This window comes from Rhamphochromis longiceps, linkage group LG23, assembly GCF_057381845.1.
Source record: "Rhamphochromis longiceps isolate RC_006_pf linkage group LG23, R_longiceps_female_GT1.1, whole genome shotgun sequence".
NCBI classification, from domain to species: domain Eukaryota; kingdom Metazoa; phylum Chordata; class Actinopteri; order Cichliformes; family Cichlidae; genus Rhamphochromis; species Rhamphochromis longiceps.
In genome coordinates this window covers 39,486,169-39,509,255 of record NC_140578.1, presented here as the reverse complement: position 1 = coordinate 39,509,255, position 23,087 = coordinate 39,486,169, and the positions used below count along the sequence as shown (strand labels likewise).

General features: G+C 39.5%; 1 protein-coding gene across 2 annotated transcripts in view; it reads right to left on the bottom strand.

Annotated features, from left to right (window-relative positions):
- Positions 1 to 23,087, bottom strand: part of LOC146642545 (interleukin-1 receptor accessory protein-like 1-B) — a 344,567-nt gene that overhangs the window by 202,022 nt on the left and 119,458 nt on the right. For both annotated transcript variants that reach the window (XM_085398383.1, XM_085398384.1), the window contains exon 3: positions 19,464 to 19,743. In XM_085398383.1, coding sequence (XP_085254509.1) covers positions 19,464 to 19,743 — 280 coding nt within the window. The remainder of the gene's footprint in view (positions 1 to 19,463; positions 19,744 to 23,087) is intronic.

The following is a 23,087-nucleotide window of genomic DNA, read 5'->3' as shown; positions in this document are numbered from 1 at the left end:
GACGCTCTTGGTATTGGGCCCTGTAAATCCAGAAAATTTAGAAATTAAAAACAAACAAAAAGAAAAACGCAAGTCAACTTTTGCTCGAGTTTGTTCAAGTTAATGAAGTGTAAAGTATATATTCAGAATTTAAATATTTTCATTACATGGTATGTGTACTGACTCATTGTGGTTAAATAAAAAAAGCTTTGCTTTCTGAATATCTTTTTGAAAAATCAGTTAATTACACAAAAGCCACGCAGCACTGCAATTCGATTACTTTAGACAAATGCAGCTATACCTTCTGAAACATCGCTATTACTGATAGCTAAATTGGAAAATGACTCATTATTATTGTTTTGCTTTCATTGAGAGTAATGTTCACTCAAAGAAAAAAGAAAAAAAATCCTCCACACTAAACAGAGAATCACTCTGCAGCAATGTTTATAACTGTTACCAGTTCAAGTTATCTAAAAATAAAATAATACTTTAACTCAAAAAAGAAGAAAATGTCAGAGGAACTGAAGATATTTAATCAAGAAGAATTAATCTATTCAATTTCATTGTGTATTTGAGCTTCTAGTGTTGGCAATAGATCCTGATAATTTTGGGGAACTGGTTGCTGATTCCTTCCCCTACTTCATGCTCCATCCAATATAACTCATTCTCTAAATATGATAAAAATTTACATGCAAAAACAATCACCTTACCCCAGATACCAACATTCACCAAAGACCTTATTTCTCAAGTCGGAGAATTCCTGCAAGCCTTTCCTTAAGTAAGCGTGTCTTAAACTGACAATAGCACTTCTTGTGTGCAAACGCATTACTCAGTCATTTTCTAGTCGATGCCTTTAGGGAGCTCATTTTCTATTCCACAGCACCCTCAACTCATCTTTATGCTAGCAACCTGATTTCATAACAAGCATAAACAATTTGTCTCCGTTGTATTCTTCTTCTAAATCCGTCATGACCTTATTCATTGGTCCCCAGACCCTCTGGGTGCAATGTATGAGCAGCTATACTGCTATGCATATCAAATGCAAACTAACCATCACATACCAGCAATGCTGTTGCCAGAATGGCCTGTTTTACTGAGGGCATGGGTTGTATTGGTGAGAAAATGCAAATTAGTGTTTCCAGGGAGCGGTGTGTACTGTGTAGCTGCTGAATGTCATTACGGTTTTGAACAACCTAAGCAGTTTTGTTTGGGAGGTGTAAGCCAGAAATGTTTTCTGCAACTTGCAACAAAGGAAGGCACACGGTGAGACAGCTCTCCAGATGCAACTGGATCTGGAATTTTTTCTGTGCAGTAAAACGGAGGACTAAGTAATTACTCATTACCTTAAGCTGGTAATTACATTGCTTTACTAATTATGCAACAGCAGAAGTAATCGACTACATTACGACTTACTTTCCATATGCACATCTCCGTCATATAGTGTTGTTTGCTCTTTTTATGCTGTTTGCAAATTAATATATATATTAAAACAGAGGGGCGGGTAGATGTTTAAATGCAAAAAATTGGGCCATTTTAGCTTAGTGAAGGCATCACGATATATATATATATACACGATATATTTGTGGATCTAAATGAGACGTTATTGTGAAATTAAAATCCCAGAATGCTTGTATCAAATGTTCTAGGTGCATAAACTTTTAGAATGGGTCATATTGGCCCATTGTAACACCCTCAGCCTTTGGGTGACTTGTTGATTGTTGACACTATCACTTGCAATTGCAATAGTTGGTTACCATGCAACGATTTTTCATAGTTGCAGGAGGTTTGCACACAGGTACACTTTAGACCCCCAAAGTTTGGTTATTCTAGAAAATGTTCACGGACAAAGAAACAAACACACAGATTCCATGTATTGTAGTCAGATCGATTCAATCCTTCAACAAATTTGAAGTTCTTCTACAAATACCACTTTTTGTACAAAAAGCACAACATCCTACATCAATAAATTCGATTTAAAAATGGATTACACATGGCTAGTTAGTCAGCCCGTTAGCTGGTAAATTTAGAACTAATCAAAAGAATATTCAGCAGGAAAGACAAACCAGAAATGTTGGTGTAACGTTCTTTTACTAGGATTAATGTAGTTTGTTGCTTAGGTCAATGCAGAGTTCATATTCCCTTTGGTGCTATACATGACCTACCAAATTAATACATTTGCTTTTGAAAAATAAATGAATCTTCGACAAAAGCCAGTTCAACTGCGATACTATCTTGTCGAATGTCTCACAATATGTGGCATAAGTAAAATTCCAATTAGCTCTTTCAGTTTTATGAAATTTTAATGAAGTTTCTGTCCCAGGTCCCAGCCACTTTCCTATTATTCCCTCGCCCTTAGGATTCAGCTGAGCTGTGCGAGTTCTCTTCTATATCACGGTTTGACTGACAGCTGTGGTATTGCAGATGTCTCGCTTGGAGCTCTGCTGTTCACAGTCGGTTGGGGAGGGAGAGAAGGCAGGGAGTGGGGAAGAAAAGTTGGCGACGGTGCCAAAGCGACTGTGCTTGGGGAATGGTATTTCTGACATTTGTCTGGCAGATAAAAACCACCATCAGATATGAGGAAGAGAAGGTCAGTGTCCCTGCTATCAGATGGCGATGGTTTGGCATGTTGTTTGATGACTTCCTCCTCTCAGTGTGGTCCAGAACAGCCAAGAGGCTGGGCACACGGGGAGACATGCAGACTGGGAGGATGCAACTACATAAAATCCCCCAAAATGTGATGCTTGGGTACAATTCTGGTGTGGAATAAAACTCAACTGCAGTTGAATGAATAAAACATCTAACAGTATGTTGAACACGTTTTGCAGTTCACTATATACATCCTCCTAGATTGCCCTGAACAGTCCTGCGAAGCGCAACAACTGAATGTAGAGCTCTTGTACAACAAATTTACCACAGTGCTGGATTAATCCAGCTGCACTGAACATGCAAAACAACAACCAAAGGGAGACAGCCAGCTCCAGAATGCCCTTTGATTACCAGACTTTCACACAAGGCTTAACACTTCAGACCTCCATTAACCTCGGAATCAGAAAGTAACACCAGATGTGACCCCGGCCTTCTTTCTGAATGTAAAACACAGGCTAGCTGTCAGAACAGTGAGGTCTGTACCTGCTGGAGGGGGTCTCAGGGAACCCGTACCTTCCAATAGTAACACAGATTTAAAGCAACATAAAAATATCACCACCTGTGTAACTGTAAGACATTCCCATTTTATTTATACGTTTATGCAACTCCTAAATAATTTATATTTATGGGTTATGTCAGGTGCTTCACATGATTTTGACTCCATGTTTGTATTTGAGGCAATAACGTGGCATCCTGGAGGAGAATACCCACCTATCACACTGCTTCTTCTCGACGTCTTTAAAAGTCTGTCACATAAAGCACCATTTGGAATTCCTTTGTAGCCGGAAGGAAAAAAAGGTCTCCTCTGCCCTCCTACTATGGAACCTCCTCCAACAGAACTCCTTGGCCTTCACTGAACTCATTTACCACCAGACCCAACACTGCAATAACTGCCACTGCTGCATCACCATTACAGTACCACACAAACTTCAACCCTCTCTTAAAAAAATAGACACCCACCAAAGGTGATGTATGCATATTTGAAGCTTGACTGTTTTGCTCATATCTCTATAAATTGTAGCACTTTCTCACGGTAGAATTTTCTCCTAAACTTAGCTCTGGAACTCTCTTTGAGAGTGTATCAATAAGAGATTCACACGCAGGGCGGTAAAGACAATTTTCTCTCACTATATTGCCAGACAAATGGTAGTAGGTTAGATTATGTAATAATTCTGCATAATAATTTCTGAAGCTATTTCAGCACAATTTCCATATAACAGTCAACCTCTCGTTTTGCTCTCTGTAGCCAGGAGCCATTTGAGCTCAGCTTAATCAAATGCAATCGAGTGTGGGACAAATGTCCAATCAGAAGCCGTGTGAAGGGCAGGCAATGAAATTGACTTGAACTGAAATGTTTGCACATGGTGAATTAAACTGATATTCCAATTTTTACAAAAAAACTCAACATACCCAATAAATATATGTAGCGCCAGTTTTTCTTTATTGCTAAGCGAAATAAGGAAAAAAAACACTCATCAAGAAAAAAAACGAGGCATCTCAAATCCCCATTTACCAGCCACTCCATCAGGTATTAATATTCAACTGTTAATGCAACTGATAACCCCAAAATTTGGTCAGCCAATCACATGGCAGCAAATCAACTTGGACATGAAGACATGGTCAAGACAACCTGCTGAAGTTCAAACCGAGCATCAGAATGGAGAAGAAAGGTGATTTTAGTGACTTGACATGGTTGTTGGTGCCAGATGGCCTGGTCTGACTATTTCAACTGTTGATCTACTAGGATTTTCCCACACAAATCTAGATCAAACCTTGAAGCAGATGGGCCTCACCAGATTCATGAAAGCATGAATCCATCCTGACTTGTATCAATTGTTCAGGCTGCTGGCAGTGATGTAATGCTGTGGGAGAGGTTTTCTTGGCAGATTTTTTGAGTATTGTTGCTGACTATGTCCTTTTGGACCACAGGACATTGAGTTCACTGTAACAATCACTAGACATCAATCCAGAGAGAAACTTAGGGATAATGGAGCAAATCTGCAGCAGGCATGCAATGCTATAATGTAAATTATGGACCAATTGTCAATTGAATTCAATCCAATTTTATTTATACATCACCAAATTACAACAACGGTCACCTCAAGGTGCTTTATGTTGTAAGTTAGACCCTACAATAATATATACAGAGAAAAACCCAACAATCATATGACCACCTATGAACAAGCACTTTGGCGACAGTGGGAAAGAAAAACTCCCTTTTAACAGGAAGAAACCTGCAGCAGAACCAAGCTCAGGGAGGGGCGGGGCCATCTGCAATTTGTTGGGCTGAGAGAAGGAAGACAGGATAAAAGACATGCTGTGGAAGAGAGTAGTGATGGGATTTCCGGCTCGGCTCACTAAAAAGAGCCGGCTCTTTCGGCTCCGAACCGGCTCTTCAGGTTGTTTTGTTGCTTTAATTTATTTATTATTAACAACAATATAAAATTATACACAAAAGGAATTACTAATGTAAAAAAAAAAGTGGTTTTATTTATATATGTTTATATATAAAGATATGCGGTGGCCCCTAGAGACAAAGCACGCGCAAACTCCAAAACACATTTCTAGCGTTAACCGAACTTCCAAAACAGAACTACCTAGATCACTTAAATTACACAATTGAAAGCATATGTGTATTGTTTGTGTATTTATACACAAGCACTCATATATATTCAAATAATTTAAAAAAAATGTTCATTTACCTGTTACTACCACACACCAAATCCGGTCGTTGGTACTTCCTGGCTTGTGTAGCCGCTACACTGCGCCTAGCATCCTGGAGCACTTCTGTTGTCTTTTGTACGTGTTTTGGACTTTTTACGTGTTTTGAAGTTTGTACGTGCTTTGTCTCTAGGGGCCACCGTAAATATACTTTTATTTATTCACTCCACATAAAATGTAATAAATAAATTATATAATATAAAAACCAACTATTTATATTTCAGCTTTTAACTATTTAAATTTTTAGTTTTTTCCTTTTAAACAAATTTAAAGTGAAACAACACAAAACACTGCAAACCACAATACAATTGAATATAAATTAAAATATGAAAACAAAAAGAACATGCACATTCTCTGTCATATGGGCCTGCATGAATAAACTTTCTGAATTCTTTATCATCCGCAACTGAAAATAGTTACTATACCTTTCTAATGTGACGTTGTTGTCCCTGGCTCTCTTTCTCTCTCTCTCCCTCCCGCTCTGATCTTGTGCTACTGCGAGTGTAACGATAAGTGGAGGCATTTTGAGGGGAGTATCTGTGTCAGAGTGTAAAATGATTGAGGCGGAATTTTAAGATACTAACATTTAAATACATGCAGCAGCAAATAGCCTGATATGTTGAAAAAGTCTAGTCTTACAGAAAGATCTCGAGCCATTGGAGCCATTGGAATCACTGGAGTCAGATAATGTGTACATATGAATCAGATTCCTTTTTCTATAGTCTTCCTATGGGTTGATGAAACCATTCGCTGAAAAATTACTAACAAACAATCTCTAAAGCAAGAATCTGAATAGGGATCATTGCAATGAAAAATTATACACCGAAAACTTTTAAACAGTTTTGGGATTTTGAATGCCTTTTCTCCATACATGAAAGTCTATTACTAACCAGGCCCTGGCCCCAAAATGGTTTCAAGTGCACACTCCTCTTTGACACTGCCATTGTATCACCAGACAGCCTCAGTGAATACCTGGCAAAGTTCACACAGCCACATCAAGGCTGAATAAAGCACAGTGTGAAAGGTGGCCTGAGCCCAAACAGCAGCCCATACATCATCAGACAATGGCTGTTGGAAAATATCCTCAACTAAACCACATAGAGCCAACTAAAAGGCTGTCCAAGCACTGTCGACAGAGCGGTCTCTCTCGCTCTATACAGGTGTACAAAATAGTGAATATAGGGGAGCATCATCAATAACCCCTGGCTGGTGGATGAAGCAGCTTGGCCAATCCATATCACACGATTAACTAAAACTCCACCTGGGTGCTGAGAATAACTGCTGCCAGAGTTTTGGCGCCAACTCTCTTATAACCTCTCGAAGTTGTAGTTTGGAAGATGCTTTTTTTTTGTTTGTTTCCATCAGTCACCGCTGTGGTGTGACTGTGCATTTCTTGGATAATTTGTTGATAAAGTTTATCGTAGAGCTTGTTCTCATATATTTTTTACTGTGCTAGCAGCTGAAACTGTCTGATGGTTTGCCAAACAGCTCAACTAAAGGTGGGATTTTTATAAATTTCAGTCTTAGAGAAGGAATATGACTTTGGCAATCTTTCATATAACACCATCTGCAGTTTAAATAAACCTGCAAACCACATTACTTTTCCATAGAGCATTTTGTGTTTTGTGCTATGTTAGCTCTTAGCATTGTAATATTCGCCATCTTCCATTCAAAATACAGATGACAGTGGAAGTCTGTTAACAACCAAAACAATCGCCAACCAGTCTGGGAAGACAACATTTTTTTCTAACAAGATACAATTACCAGGGAAGATCAATCACTGGTTTCTAGGCCTGTGTGACGAGGTGTTTAGCAACTGATTTTAGAGGAACAGCCAGCAACCATTTGCAACTATTAGGGAATAATTTTTTTTCCTAGCAACAGGTGATCACCGGGCAGTTCAGCTTTCATAAATGGACAATGTGTGCTAATTCTACTTTTCTACTTTGGCAAAACCATGATCAGCTATTGTTATCATAAAAATAACAGCTTTTTCCACTACCTTCTCATTTTTGACCTACAAATAGCTCCCACTGAATAAAAAAAACCCCCAATGAAGTAAAACCTGTTGTGAAATGAAATCTAGAGCCGTTACACATCTTTTGAAAACTGAATCTAACAACCCGTGGGTGAAGCAGGTATTAATTATCATTAATTATTGTATTTTTTCAGTGTTTGATAACAGTTTTAGCAAGATTTAATTGGAACATATATTCATTCGACAGTACGCCATCTCAAATTGAATTCCAAGAATAACGCTTCATCGGGACATCAGTGTTCACGGCTCAGCAAAGATATTCTACAGAGCCAAAGCTAACTGATCGACTCCTGCCAGGTAGGTTATAACACAAACACCATCCTTATATTATACATCACCCATAACCCCTGGCAGTACAAACCGTCCCTGCTGCTTCTTAGTCTAGCGTCTCTCATTGGCTTTGACAGCTGGGCTGGATCAATTGGACAGGCCCTGACTGGGGCTGAATGACAGAGTGTTCCAGACAGCCCATTCTGACTGTCACTTCCCTGAGAGATCACCAGCCACTCCTGCCCACGAATACTAATACAGCCAACATGGCTGCAGCCTGGGACAGTTGGGAAAAGATTTTGAATGTGCACAGTGTTGGTAGGTACACAGTTGCTAGGTGTGTGTCTCACATGTGCAATTTAGATTTAAACAGGCACATGGAATTATCTTCCCCTCCATTTGCCCTTAGCTGGATACAGCCCAAGATCTGCAGGACATGCAGGAAACCCATTAATAAACCAGACACAGTGGCAGCGTGCCAGAGCTGGAGGATAGGGTGAAAGGTGAAACACTGGCCACCTTCTAAAACTGAGCCGAGGCTTTGATGCAAGATAGACTTTATCTCTAAATGAACATAAGTTTAAGTCAGATTGGCTTCACTTTGGACACCTTTAAGCCAAGTCCAATTTTAATATAAACTCTGTGACTGAAATGCACCTTCACCCCCTATAACTATTGCATGTGTCCATTTTGACACGTGCAATTCATAATTTTGGATCTTCAAGTCTAATGTGTTGATTTAAAACCAATAAACCTTAATCCTATTTCTTTGACATTGAGGCTACACCCACACAACCATTTTCATCGGACCGCCTTCTTTTAAGTATCTGCTGTACCTTAATGTATTTGCTGGCTTATAAACTTGGTAACAAGAAAAGAGTAAATGACACCTGACCCATATCAGTCATGATCATGAAGAATGTATGTGTCTAAATAATGTCTCTAATTATAACTGATTCAATTAATATAATTTTAATTTCTATCATTTAGAATTTATATAATTTACTGACTCTCCATTTTTCATGACTCACTGAAGAATATTTCCAGTAAACTGATTTGAATAATAAAACATTTAGACTGAGATGTAGGGTTTTACATTCTGTGCCTCACTATATGCCCCGGTGAAGAAAAACAAACAGAAACAAAACTGCAACTGAATAACTCTACATTAATAAAAAGTATAAAACTTTATATGTGAACAATCACTACCACACATCATTTAAGAAGTTACTTCCTTCTTTGATGTCATGAAAAAGATATGATACCTGAAAGTGAATGAGATAGCATCTTGGGTTATATCCAGTGGTTAAAGTAGGCTGGAACAATCTGGAATTACATATCAGGAGCTTTTCTAGACGAGTAATTAAATCTGATAGGCAGGTAAATACATAAAAGAGTTCATTTTTGTTGTTGTGTGCCTAATCCTCCTGTTCCTTCCAGTCAATGCTGGTGATGCTTGCTCAGTCATAAGAAAATGACAACCAATATTCCCGCTTACACCCTTAAAGCGATCCATTTTTCATGTCGACTCTGTGATGTATTCACGGTGCAAGTGTCAATATTGCATTTACGGTACTTCAGCGGTAAAGTTTTTCAAGTGACGAGGTAATTTCAAATGCATCTTTTCAAATAGCCTCTTTTCAACACAAGCCTTTATTCTTTCAGGTTTGTTGCACACTGTGCCATGGTACCTAATGCAAAGTTACTGCACTTTCCAGGGAGGAAAATAAATATGTTATTGTGGGTGTAATGACACTCAGAGAAGGAGAAAGAAGTAAGAAAGGGAGGACCGGAGATATTCAAAGGCAAGGACTGCACTGTAAAAAAAAATTGTAATATAAAAGTATTTTACAGTTTTGTACTGTTCTCCTAGAATATCATTAAATTCACATAAATAGGCTCTGATTTTACATTTCAAATGTAAATTAACGTAAAATCACTGTAAATGTAATAAAACATAATTTTCTTGTTTGTTACATGTATTTGTCTGTACATATGCATATTTATATTGTTAAAATACATTCACAAATGCATCATAATTTCACATATATTTGTCCGTTATTTGAAAGATTGAACTGTTAAATTCAAATGTAATGCTATGGAAAAATATATAAAATGATTCGTATAAACTTTTTTTTACATCAAATAATAATAATAATTATTGTTGTTTAGGGCGATCGTGGCTCAAGAGTTGGCAGTTCGCCTTGTAATCAGAAAGTTGCCGGTTCGCGCCCCGGCTCGGACACTCGGTCGTTGTGTCCTTGGGCAAGACACTTCACCTACCACCTACTGGTGATGGCCAGAGGGGAATTATAAAGTGGAATTATAAAGCACTTTGAGGGTCTCAAAAAGCACGATATGAATGCAATGCATTATTATTTAAACCAACTGTTAACTGTATATTTCTGTACATTTAAGTATTATTATTCATATTGCAGCATTCATTGACCTTGTTTATAGGTAATGTCATTGTTTAATCACATTAAAATGTTCCTAATTTAATGTTTAAAAGCACTTGAAAAAGGCAAAATCCCATGTAAAATTAGGGCAACAAACTGTATTGTCATTACTGAAAATAACCGTATTTTCATGAGAAAGTTATTTTCTGTTATTTTCTGGTATTATTTTGGCGCCCCAGCTGCCGGAATATTACTGTTTTTTTAGGATTTTGTTTTTACGGTGTGCCCACCAAGTGAAATTCGACAAACTGGGAATTTACAGCTTACTTTCAATCTCCCAATTAATTTGAGAGTTTTTAAAACAGATATTGGATATATAGCAATGATGAATTATTTTTTTGTGAATTATCTTGCAAAACAACTTGACGTAAATGTTTTCTGTTATTAATGGGTTTCCTGAAAAAACTGATGCACTGCAGGATAAGTGGGTTAGTTTGGAGTACTGTGGTGAAGTTCACAGTGCATCACTGAGTTGGACTGTTGCAGAGCAGAGGGTTGTCTTCATGGTCAGTGTGAGGTCAATTTAAATTTCAGGAGATTATGCTGACTAGATTCACTCACCAAATTCTACCTTTAATACTAACTTTATTGTGTCTAGGGTTTGGAAATTAGCCATATGACATAACAGCTCTAACATCTGCTTATATCGTGTCAAACTCAGTTAGCTAAATTCAAAAAGGCCCAAATCCACCAAATGCCAAATCCTACTTTAACCACTGATCATACTGGAGAGTGACCTATGTATAACTAGAAGAAAAAGAAGAAGAATTTGGAAACTGCAAACATCTCTATTGGACTTTCTTGGCCATTTTCAAGTTGCTTTATTGCTCTTGTTCCTTCTGTTTACACCCTCTTGTATAGCATAAAAAATACTGTTTCATAACAGGCCAATCCAATACAGTTCATTTCTATTTATATAGTGCCAAATCACAACAGTCACCTCAAGATGCTTTATATTGGGAGGTACCCAGCAGTTAGAGAGAAAACCCCCAACATCTAGACAGCCCCTTATGAGAAAGCACTTGGCGACAGTGAGAAGGAAAAACTCCCTTTTAACAGGAAGAAACGTCCAGCAGAACTAGACTGAGGGAAAAGCAGCCATCTGCCACAGCTGTTTGGGGTCACCAGCCTGCTCTTCTGATGTGTGTCTAAGTGAACAAAAGGCGTCCTTTGGCACTTCTATCTTGGTGCGCTATCATTGGAAAACATATCTATCCAGTGCTGAAATCTAGGTCATAAATGTGATGATCTCACTCGATGCTAAAACACAGAGTAGACATTGGTTCACTAATGATCTCAACCTATGTTTTTCTATCTTCCCACCATGCTAGCCACAAAAGCTTTTACTTTCTCAGCTGTCAGAGCAGCACAAAACAGAAGGAATTAGCAAACTTTGAAACGCTAATAGTCTTAAAGGGGCGATCGTGGCTCAAAGAGTTGGCAGTTCATCTTGTAACCAGAAGGTTGCCGGTTCAAGCCCCGGCTCGGACAGTCTCGGTCGTTGTGTCCTTGGGCAAGACACTTCACCTACCGCCTACTGGTGATGGCCAGAGGGGCCGATGGCGCAATATGGCAGCCTCGCTTCTGTCAGTCTGCCCCAGGGCAGCTGTGGCTACAACTGTAGCTGCCTCCACCAGTGTGTGAATGTGAGAGTGAATGAATAGTGGAATTGTACAGCGCTTTGAGGGCCCCGAAAAGCGCTATATAAATGCAATCCATTATTATTATTATTATTATTATTATTATAAAGAGACTTGCAGGACTTGCTGGGGAGTCTGTGTCCTTCAAGTTCCCGGACGGCTCATGTGCATGAATTTGTGTGTGCGTGAGTTTGTGTTTTGTGTCATGGTACAGTAAGTAGCATGCCCTGCCGCTGCAGATGTTTTTGCTCCGCACACCACAGAGTTCCTCGGGGTGTTACGTCTGGAACAGCTGAGTGCTGACCTCGGTTTCACACACGGCTCCACTCGTCTGCTCCCCTCCACTCCTGCACTGTATGCGTTGTGAGCATGCCTCATCATATTTCCTGTAATGCGTGTAGATATTTGTATGTCCACGCACATAAGTATGAATCCAAGAGAGTGAAAGAGACAGGCGTACATGCTTCGAATATATGAGCAAGCACATCTGTTGATGTTGGCCTGCTTTCACGTACGCATCGGAGGCATTTTAAGTTCCTGTCAGTGGCAGCTTGTCTCAGGGGATTGGAGGAGTGACATGTTGTTTTTGTGCGTGTGTGTGTGTGTGTGTGTGTGCGCGCGCACTGGTGTATGATGATGCCCTCTGACACCCTTAAGTGCAGCTGAGCAAATACGCAGAAATGTGACGAGCGCAGGCCCGCCGCTAGATGCAGAAAGGCCAGCAATGAGAAGTCACAGGGTATAGTGTAGCATATGAAATGAGGGTGAAAAGAGCATATTTGTAAGAGCGTGTTTGTGCGCCAGCGCACCATAGAGAACGAAAGAAATAAATGATGAATAACTCCAAAATGCCACAAGAACATCCTTCCTACAGGCAATTTTATGTAACATTTAGTCCAGTTTTTCAAACAAATGACAAGTTGTTGTGCTGTGACACTTTGTGGAATTCACACAAGTCTTGAAAGCATGAACAAACAGGAAGATGAAAAACTTCCCAAAACTAGTGAGCAACCTGCCTTTGATTCAAAACGCGGTCGAAACTTGATGATTTGGATTGGAAGTAATTGTGTTTATCTACACCCTGCTAGCACATTTTCTCCAGCTGCTTTTCAGACTCAAAACTTCACAAACTGACAAACTTATAAAGATGTTCATGGTTGTTTTTTTGTTTTTTTTACCCAGTACAGATGTGTCTCTGTCAACGTGTCTATTATGCCACATGGTGTCCAAGCTGCTCGGAAATATATTCCTGCAAGACTTCCCTGGGATTTCTTTCACAGGGGCAATACACTGAGAAGCATCCTTCCTAATATCCTGTGCTCTTAACAGCTATATCAGCCTTTCACACTCATCTTAGTAGAACTGAGCAACATGAAAATTATATCAGTACAACATTTTTTGAAAATTTTACACAGCTGCACTTTATTTTTTCTCAAAAATTACCAAAGGCACTAAGACATCACCCAATGATTGACTGCCATTTTCACGGTATAGGTTTGTCACCTTTTAACCAATGCTTTTAGGAGCCAGAAGTAACCTTATTAGAATAAGAGCTTGGCAAAACTTGGCAAGGAAGCTACACTCTTAAACTGTATGAAAATAGAGAAATACCTGCTAATTAGTGCCATGTATGAATAAAATATTAGAATTCCCCTTAACACAACTGAGTCATGTATAGAACTGCTTTGACAGTCTTTTTAGTACAATTAACAACACACTAAGTCATAATATTTGGCAAATAATCACATTAAAATGTTCATAAAAAGGTTCTAGCACTACAAACACAACCAAAAGAACCCAGTTTAGTAACTCCAGCTGGCTAACACTACATCCAGCTGGGGAAAACAGTGGCTGGAGACAGAGGAACATTTGGTTCTTGGGTTGTGTTGCCTTTGAACTGGCTATTTTAAAAACGGGGACCAGTTCATAAACTTTGGTGTGTGGAGACAGCGATTTAACAGCAGTAAGATGGATTCAGTCTAGTGACTGAGGCATAAGTTTAAGTAAGAGTAAATGGAGTGGTTCCTATGTAGTGCTTTTCTACTCTGAGCACTCAAAGCGCTTAACACAACTTGCACATTCACCCAAGCACTTTTTTCTACGCTGTTTCTACATTCTTCCTACTTCGATGGATGTATTGGAGGGCAACATGGGGTTAGTATCTTGTCAAAGAATACTTGGCATCAATACTTGGATCAAACCACCAACCTTCCAATTAGTAGGTGACCTGCTCTACCACCTGAGCTACAGCCACCCCCATGGTAGGCGTTGACCTGTAAAAGAAGTCACACAGCTAATAATGCAACTTCAAGTCTATATGCAATTTAAACAGGTGAGAAATGGAAAAAAAATCAGCCTCTATTTAACAATAAAGGCCAAACCTTCGCATTGTAGAAGCCTATAAAAATGCTAACTTCAATTTAAAGCATTTTTAATATAAAACTCAAAAACTTGCTCTCTTAGCTCGCCACAAGTGGGCGTTTAGGCAACTGCACTTTTATCGTTGAATGTTCCTGTTTGCGTTTCTTGTTAACTTTCCAATACATGTAACCCATTTTATTGCCATTCTTTTTTACTAAACTATATGCCATTTCAATTATAGATACTCATAATCAGTCGAACTTTTCATTAATTTTCATGTCAATTAAAAACTTAAACATCTAAAAAAAATCTAAATAAATTAGCAATTTTTAATTTGAAGTAGACTTGACCTCATTAAATCACATTTATTCTCATATAAGAAATAAATTAAATGCAAACATAAGCCCATAAAAAGATTATTTCTGATTCCGTCTACATGAGATCCTCTAGAACAATAATGCACATCATTCGTGGACACACTTGTCTCTATCAATACTTGTTCTGAGACAATAACATAGTGAGAGCCCGTAGCAGTGGGGATTCAATTGTTGCAATGTGCTCGAGTATGAATTGTATCCAGTGAGAGATGATTTATTGTTATGCTGAGATCCATTCGTTCTACCAGAGTGCTCTAATTCCTTAGGACCCCTCATGCTTCAAACGGTGAGGAACGTCACCTAAAAACACTGCCAAGTGTCTAAACCAAATGTGATATGTTAAACATATGCAAGCGCCGATCATCTATAGGACCCACGCTCCTGACACAAAGCAGAAGCAGATCCCCTGGCTTAGCTGTGGTAATTGGGAACTGAAATTAGTCACACTGACAGAACAGCTCAACAGGCTGTGACGTGGTTCATAAATCTATATCTTTACAACAACAGGAAAAACATGTTTCAGGTATCCTTTAAGGATTCATATATTATAGCTCAGAAACAGAACATTTTGACTTTATGGAAGAGCTGGGAACAACCTCGCTGGTAGCAGGTCTATGACTCCAGCTATATATTTACAAAGGCCAATCACATGACTCTCAAACATGCTTTCAGCATGTCACAATATTAAAATAAAATTATAAAATACCTTTGAACCCTGAAAACACGCTATATACATACAACCTCCTAGGCTAATAAAAGGAGATGCTCATCTTGACAGCTCCAGAATCAGCTCCAACAAATAATTCCCGCACCTTGTAAATCCCTATAGACATTTCAGGCTCCAGTGATACGAGACATAATATGGCTACGGCTGTTTTTCCCTAATAATTTTGGAGAAATAAGCACAATCTGCATTGAAGCTGCAACATTTACTCTTGAATAATGTATCTCCACTTTAAAGTGTCTCTCCTGGCTTCGGGAATGTGATGCGGTAACGAGGACGTGTTTTTTGGCTATACTGTGGCATCACAGTGTGAACAGCAAGCATCCAACTTTCACTCGATCTGAGGAAAGAAGGGCTGTAATGAAAACATCTGCATCGACTATGCAGTTTTTTTTTTTGCATGTTTTTCTATTTACCCTTTAAAAAAATACACTTTTCCCTCCCAGGACAAAACTATCCACAAATACATAACAATGGACTTAAAGAAGACACTAGATACTTGGTTGAGTTAGTTTACTGCAAGTGCTCTAACTATTTCCTTTTGGCTCGCACATCCATGCACTTTGCAAAATGCTGCATTTCCACTTTGCTGTTGACATCGACTGTATGTCTGCAAATTTTAACATTTCAAACTTTGAGTGGAAAATGATGCGAATGTGACAAAACCAAGTATGGCTAAAACCTCAGGCTGTTGAGCTCTATGAGTAAACAGCTTAGTCTTTAACAGTTCCTGCTCATGTGTTGTCCCTGTAGAAGCACTTTGAGGTTTCTTTCTTTAATCTCTGACACTAAACGACATGAAGGCAGCACACCGTGTGATATATGTGTGCTGATGAATCACAGTGTCATAACAAGTCCTGTGGGCCCTTAGCATGATGCCCCCCCGCCCCGAAGAAATTGACCTGCTGAGACCTGGACTTTAGAAGACCTATGAAGTTGCCCTGTGGTAACTGGCAGCAAGGAATTAGCAACACAGTCCACAAGTTTCAAGGCCATAGCAATATGGTTGTTGTCAAACTCACTCACATCTGTACAGTTTCCCATTGCAGTAACTATGAGATCCAGCTGATACATGTGCCAGACTTTTATGTGATAATCAACATTATCAGCTTCATCTTTGAGTTGTTATATTAGCTATATTTTCTACCATGTACTGCACAGACTCTGTTTAAATCAAGTATGAGGAAGCAATGTAAAGCCTCTTCCACAGAATCCACTGCTCCACTATCAGTCCTCTGGGCTTATTATTGCGACTCCAATCACCAGAATTCACAGCATATGCTAACACCACACTATAAATCTTCTTAATTTGATGGTCCCATGTGGTCGATTTTGATGTATTGCTATGTGCCTCAGAACACTGCATGAACCCCAACATGCAAAATACACACACACACACACACACACACACACACACACACACACACACACACACACACACACACACACACACACACACAAAGAAGCACACACAGTATCCAATAACATAATCCTCCCAAGCCTTTTTAAAGCAGGCCCTTCCCCCAGTTAAAAGCCACCGTATGTCACTGTATAGAGCTGACTAATGAGCCAGTCAAGAGAAAACGCCCTTTACCTACAAGGTTAATAAGTTATTATTACATAATCAAGCATGTGCAACTCTGCACAGTATTCAGTCTATTCCCTCAATCCGACTGTTCTAAAACTGACAGTAAACACCTTGTGACAAATTACAAGTTGCTCTGTGTATTATATGTTTGGGGAGTTGAATGAAAAGTTATTGATTCATTTCACAAAAGGGAAGTTAACACACCACCATTGATACTGTGACCTCAGAAGAGCGTTCCTAACCTTCTAAGGGAAACATTTTAAGATCATCTCGCCTACAGGGTCAAATAGCAGTGAGTTTGTTATGGAAATTATCACCTGGCAAAAAGTCTAATCTCATGTCAAGTTCATGTCATATACGTCATCCGTGGCAGTGAGAAGTCTCCAACTTCATTGGACCACACCAGAACAATTTGGTAAGCAGAGTAAACCAGCCATAACCAACCGCATAAACTTAACTGAACTATATTTAAATGTTGATTATATTCTTTGTTGTGAAGCTCTTTGCAGAGGCGTCAGAAAACAAATGCCACATAAAAACATGAATTATGATTAGTTATCAAACAGACTAATAATTCATCCTAATCTTTATCTGATGTGGTGATTTGCTACTTTGCTACATCATTGTAAAGTAAACTTCAGTATTTCCTTATTGCAGTTCAGGTCATTACAGTCAAAAGCAGATGCCTCTGACATCTGTAGTAATTTAGATTTGAGGCCAACTTATAGAGGATTTTTAAGAGTAACACCGATATGTGTTGAGTCAAATATCTGATATAGTAATATGTGGCAATATTTTCTGTATCTTTCAGACACATGAATCAGATTTCCATAACATTAGTTGTCTGTAGTTTATATACTCACCTACGTTCTGCCTGAACGCTTGGATCAGGCTGGTTGTTGCATTTGTGGCATTTCAAACACGAGTGTTGGCAACAGGGAAGTTGCAGAGTGCCCTCTGGTGGACAAACTATCAAATATCAACCTTCACAACATAGCTGAAGGGTGTTTCTCCCTGTAACGTTAATCTATCAATAAATCAAACTTTCAGATTTGCCTTCAAACATTTTCATAATCATACATTGAATGCCAGAGTCAAGGAGAGCAGCAGTAAGACCTAAGCACAGAAATGACAGGTGGAACTGGGTTGCCAAGTGGCTTGGCAATTACGAGGATGTACTTTAAGCATGAATATCACACTTCATATGAGATTTAATAATTTGATGTATATAAAGGCATCAGCTAAGCTATCTGCTGATGTTATTTAATCATGCCTTTACATACAACTAAATCTATGGGATAGTTGTATTAAGAAAGAGTTGTAGTGGGCCAGAGCTAATCAATATAATTTTGAATTCCCCCAACTGGACCTGATCTCAGAGCTGCTTGTAGCACCAAAGCTGGCCTATAAATATTCCATTTCTGTGGCCAAACTTAAAGCTGAAAGTATTACATATTAAAGTGAACTGTTTCCCAACTCGACAACAAAACAGTAATAATCCGCAGAAAGCAAAAACGGCCAACAAAAGTCCAAAGAAATTCCCGCCGAGAGAAATCCTCTGTGATGGAAAAGTGCTCGCTATTCAGAACTATTGTTAGTTCTCTCCATGATGGGCAAATAAGTGTTGCCCTTTAATTTGGTTCTGAATGGTGCAGACTGGCGACAAAGCAACAGTACTCGTCCAAATCAAATCTCATGGCTCTACTTTCTGCGTGATTACACAATAACTCAGAGCTGACTGATTGCCTACCTCCTGAAAATGCTGCCAACGTCACTGAATAGAGAATGGCTGGATTGGTGCTGCCCGTTTCTATTCACGGCGGCTGCCACAGCAAAGGGGAGAGTGCTAATGGTGCTGAATAGTAATGGCTAGATACTCTTAGAATTGAGAAACACAAGGAAACCTGTGCTGAATGCAACTGCTCAAGAGCACATTATCTGTCATTCATAAAATATGAATGTTTCTGTGGATTCTACTAACTTCTAAAAGATTACCCTCCTATCTTTGATATGTTTCAAAGTTTCCCTTGTTCTGTAGGGGAAAAAAAGGAAAGAAATGGTTACGGGTGTCTTTCTGACTGACCACCAACAACCTTCATGTTAATGAAAACGTCTAGGAAGCCAGAAATTTTTACCACTTTATGGAACCCATAAATCAAACAGCTGTCTGCGTCCACCATCAGGCATGTGTAAAACGAAGATAGCAAGAGTCCCTTACGTTTCTTTTCTTTTATCTTCACTGCTTTTTCCGCTCGCACTGAATTTCTGTTCGTTCTCCTCGCTCAAAGAAAGACTAGTGAGGGTCGAAGAGTTATGCATTCAACAATTGCCCCTAATAGCTTAAAGTCCCCAAGAGGAGAATAAAGAAATAATTTAACATATAAAGTGAAGCAAAGGGACTTCGTACTGTGAGATGACACTCCGAGGACCAAGGACTAGTGCTCCTTTGGCCAAAGATGATAGACTCCATTAGAAATCAACAGGGGGGGACTTTCACACAGCTTTACTTGTGCCCACAGGGCTCCAGAAAATGTTATTTACCCCATTATTTATTGACACACTGCTGGAAAAATAATCCTGAAATGCAGGGAGGGTTTTCTTTGAATGCCATATTTTGAAGGTAAAAAAAAATAATCCCCAATTTGCTTAAAAAAACGTACCTTAAGACACAGGAATAGTATCCAACATCGTCCAACTCTGCTGGTCGGAACCATATAGCGTCCTCTTCTTTGCTCATCCTTGTGCCATCGAAACTAATGGGTTCCTCAAAGTCCCCGTGTCCTGCGCTTTTGTACCACATAAGGCTAAGTCCTGTGCTCTGTGCATGGGTGTAGTTGGCCCGAATATATCCATAGAATAAAGCGCATTTAATCCTTACAGGTTCCCCCAGAAGCACTTTGTATTTCAGGTAGTCCACCGACCAGTCTGTGCAGCCTTCCACTGAAAAAGAAGCACAGGAAAAAAAAGGGAAATTGAAACATGGATATTTTATGTACCAATTTGCATTATCACCAAGCACAGAAGTGGGGATTTGTTCTCGTGGACCATGTGCAAGCAGTCCTCGTATTACAATCAATCATGATGCTTGTTTCCTCCAGGCAGCACAAAATCGTAGCCCCTTTTTTGCCTTTCAAGTACACAGTAATATGAACACAAGTGGATATATATGCATGCCTTTGACACAAGGTGTCCTATAACCTGAAAAAAAATGCATTCATGTGCTATTAAAGTGTTTTATTTCCACTGTGCCCCTTTGAATGTTAAAAATAACCCTCAACACAAGTTGTCGGCTCCAATCAGCGGTTCCTGCCTTCACCTACGGATATTTCCATATTTATATATTTAACTTGTGTGTCACTAGCGCACATATTGAATTGATTCTACCAGCAATAAACTCTGCATAAACCACCATCAATATATGTTTAAATGGCAGTGATGGCACTAAACTACATTTGACCTGAGAAAATTAGAAGCGGCTGTATGTCTGCATTCATTTCCGAAAGCTATCAGACTTTCCTCTTAAGGGAAAAAAGTAACTTGTCTCATATTGTGCCGGATCGCATACCAGTGCTGAGCAATAGGGGTCTTCCTGTTAAGACATCTAACAAAGCCCACCAACTGTCAGTCAAAAAAAAGTTATGAAGATTAAATAGGAAAAGCATTATTCATGCAGAGCGAGCATTGAGGTGCTTTGGATTCCCAGACTTATTTTCCTTCTTAAGGTGTATATGAGATTCATGAGAAAGTCCAAATATCAAATTGATACTTAATCCTTGCCAAGCTCTTGCATACCAGTGAAAACTCTCTCTCTCTCTCTCACACACACACACACACACACACACACACACACACACACATATATATATACAAAAGCAGCAGCAGAGTTGCTATTTGAGATTTTAATATGCAGGGAGTTATGTAAAAAGACAGAAGTACAGTAAGTACTCATCAGTGTGACAACCAAGGATTTGGCGAGAAAAATCTCAACACCGATGCTGATGACTTCTCAAAGCCACACCAGTCTTCGAGCTGGGGCTTCATTTTGACACGTGTACTGAATTTCTCATACTTGTTCTGCTACCATGTTGACAACACCGGGTATTTCTATTTGCCTGTTCGCAGACCTGCCAAAGTACTCCCCCAAAAAACTTTGTGGTACTTTGTGCTACAGCTGACATTTAGCATATACAGACTATTAGGTATCTAGTTCATACATTTGCTCAGAGTTTTCCTGCAAACAAAAAAAACATGTATATAGTATTTTTTAAAAACTGGACTTTAATTTACTTTAGCTGTTTTTGAAAACAAAATGCAAAATTAGGGCAAGGATTGCTAACAAACAGACTTAAAGGCACACTGTGTAAAATCGAACCACTAGATGTCAGTAGATTGTAGTTTTCAGCCAACTAAGTTCTTGATTCAGGTGCATAATCCTAGCTACAGTGGCAACAGTAGGACAAACAACTCTGGCCACTGTTTATCTGTAGTGAGTTCAGGCCGTCAGTCTGCTATTTACCTCTGCTGGTGCCCATGTGTATTGGATACCAGCTGAAGAGGCTGTAAAACTATGTGAAAGAAATCTGATACAACTTAATGAGTCACTGAAGTGGCTGTCTGTCCAGTGACAACGATACTAAGGCGACTTGTTGAGGATATGCTAAACTTTTCTTTTGCTAACTGCTTGCCAACAGCTTGCTGCGTTTAGCTGTTGTTAGCTTCCGTTAGCTGTTCAATGAAAGATTCACTAATATTGGCTATCAGTGTTGGACTCTGACACTTATACGATGTGAGAATGTAAGCAAACTGCTTATCAAGAGAGAAAGTGTGATTTTTAGGACACCTGAGCCTAACGTTAGCTGCTGTAACAGCTTATAACCAGCTGTTGTTGTTGTAGCCGGTTTGCTGTCAGCTGTCCAAAGACGGGTGGGTCACATGTCTAATCTACTGACAATATGTAATTGTGACAATATCAGGAATAAACAATCATGTTTATATAGTTCCAGTTATATCTGACACAACAGCTACTCATTATTTTGTTGGTGCATTGGCAAAAACTGCATGTTCATACCAAGACTGCCAATTCTTCTGCAATCTGCTGCAACAAAATGATCAGTTTTCAACTTTCTAAATAAAGCTAAAGCTTTATGAAGACCTATGCTTGTGAGCTACGAACAAACAGTTTTACATGTCATCCATCCATCCATTCGCTTCCGCTTCTCCTTTTCAGGGTCGCGGGGGGTGCTGGAGCCTATCCCAGTTGTCATAGGGCGAGAGGCAGGGTACACCCTGGACAGGTCGCCAGTCTGTCGCAGGGCTAACACACAGGGACAGACAACCATTCACACTCACATTCACTCGCACATTCACACCTAGTGGTAATTTGGATTATCCAATTAACCTATCCCCACAAGCTGCATGTCTTTGGATGGTGGGAGGAAGCCGGAGTACCCGGAGAGAACCCACGCAAACACGGGGAGAACATGCAAACTCCACACAGAAAGACCCCAGCCTGATGGTGGAATTGAACTCAGGACCTTCTTGCTGTGCGGCAGCAGTGCTAACCACCGTGCCACCGTGCTGCCACAGTGCCACAGTTTTACATGTTTGAAACAAAAAGAGGCCACTCTGATGAAAAACAAGCTTTCACACTACTTCACCTTACCTTCACTATTTTCCCTTCCTGTTCCTGACATTCTCTTTTCTCCTCACTTCACCTTGCAGCAAAGCTCTTTTTTAAAAAAGCAGCTGGTGAGCACAGCTGTCTCATACTCAACAGGCCTCGCTAATTGAGCTTCTACAAATGTTTTATTTACCAAATAAGCAACTCAACCGCCAATCAGCGAGGTGTGCTGTGTGCTGCGGTTATTGGGGGTAAATGTGGGAGGGGTGTTAACAGGGAATTCATTAACCATGCTGATTTGTGTTATTGTACTGTACTGTATGGGGCTGGAAGGGTCCTGCTGAGCGTGGAGGAAACAGTGCTTGTGGGTGCTTAATGTGTTGGAGAAAACAAGAAAAAAGGGAAAGAAATTCAAGAGAACAATACACAAAAAAGATGTCAAGATCGTGGCACACGGAGATGTTCCTAGGATATCAGCAGTGGAACAGCTGAACCTGGCATCCATGTACACCAGGCAGTCACAGCGGTTGGCTGGCAGAATTTCTGAATTTTTCTCTACAACTCACACCCGTTGCAGTTTTTTTCCTTCTAGGCAAAGGTTTCTGAAACTTTTTGTACTATGTGCAAATCCTATGTTAGTAATTGTCTGTTATGGTCGTATTGA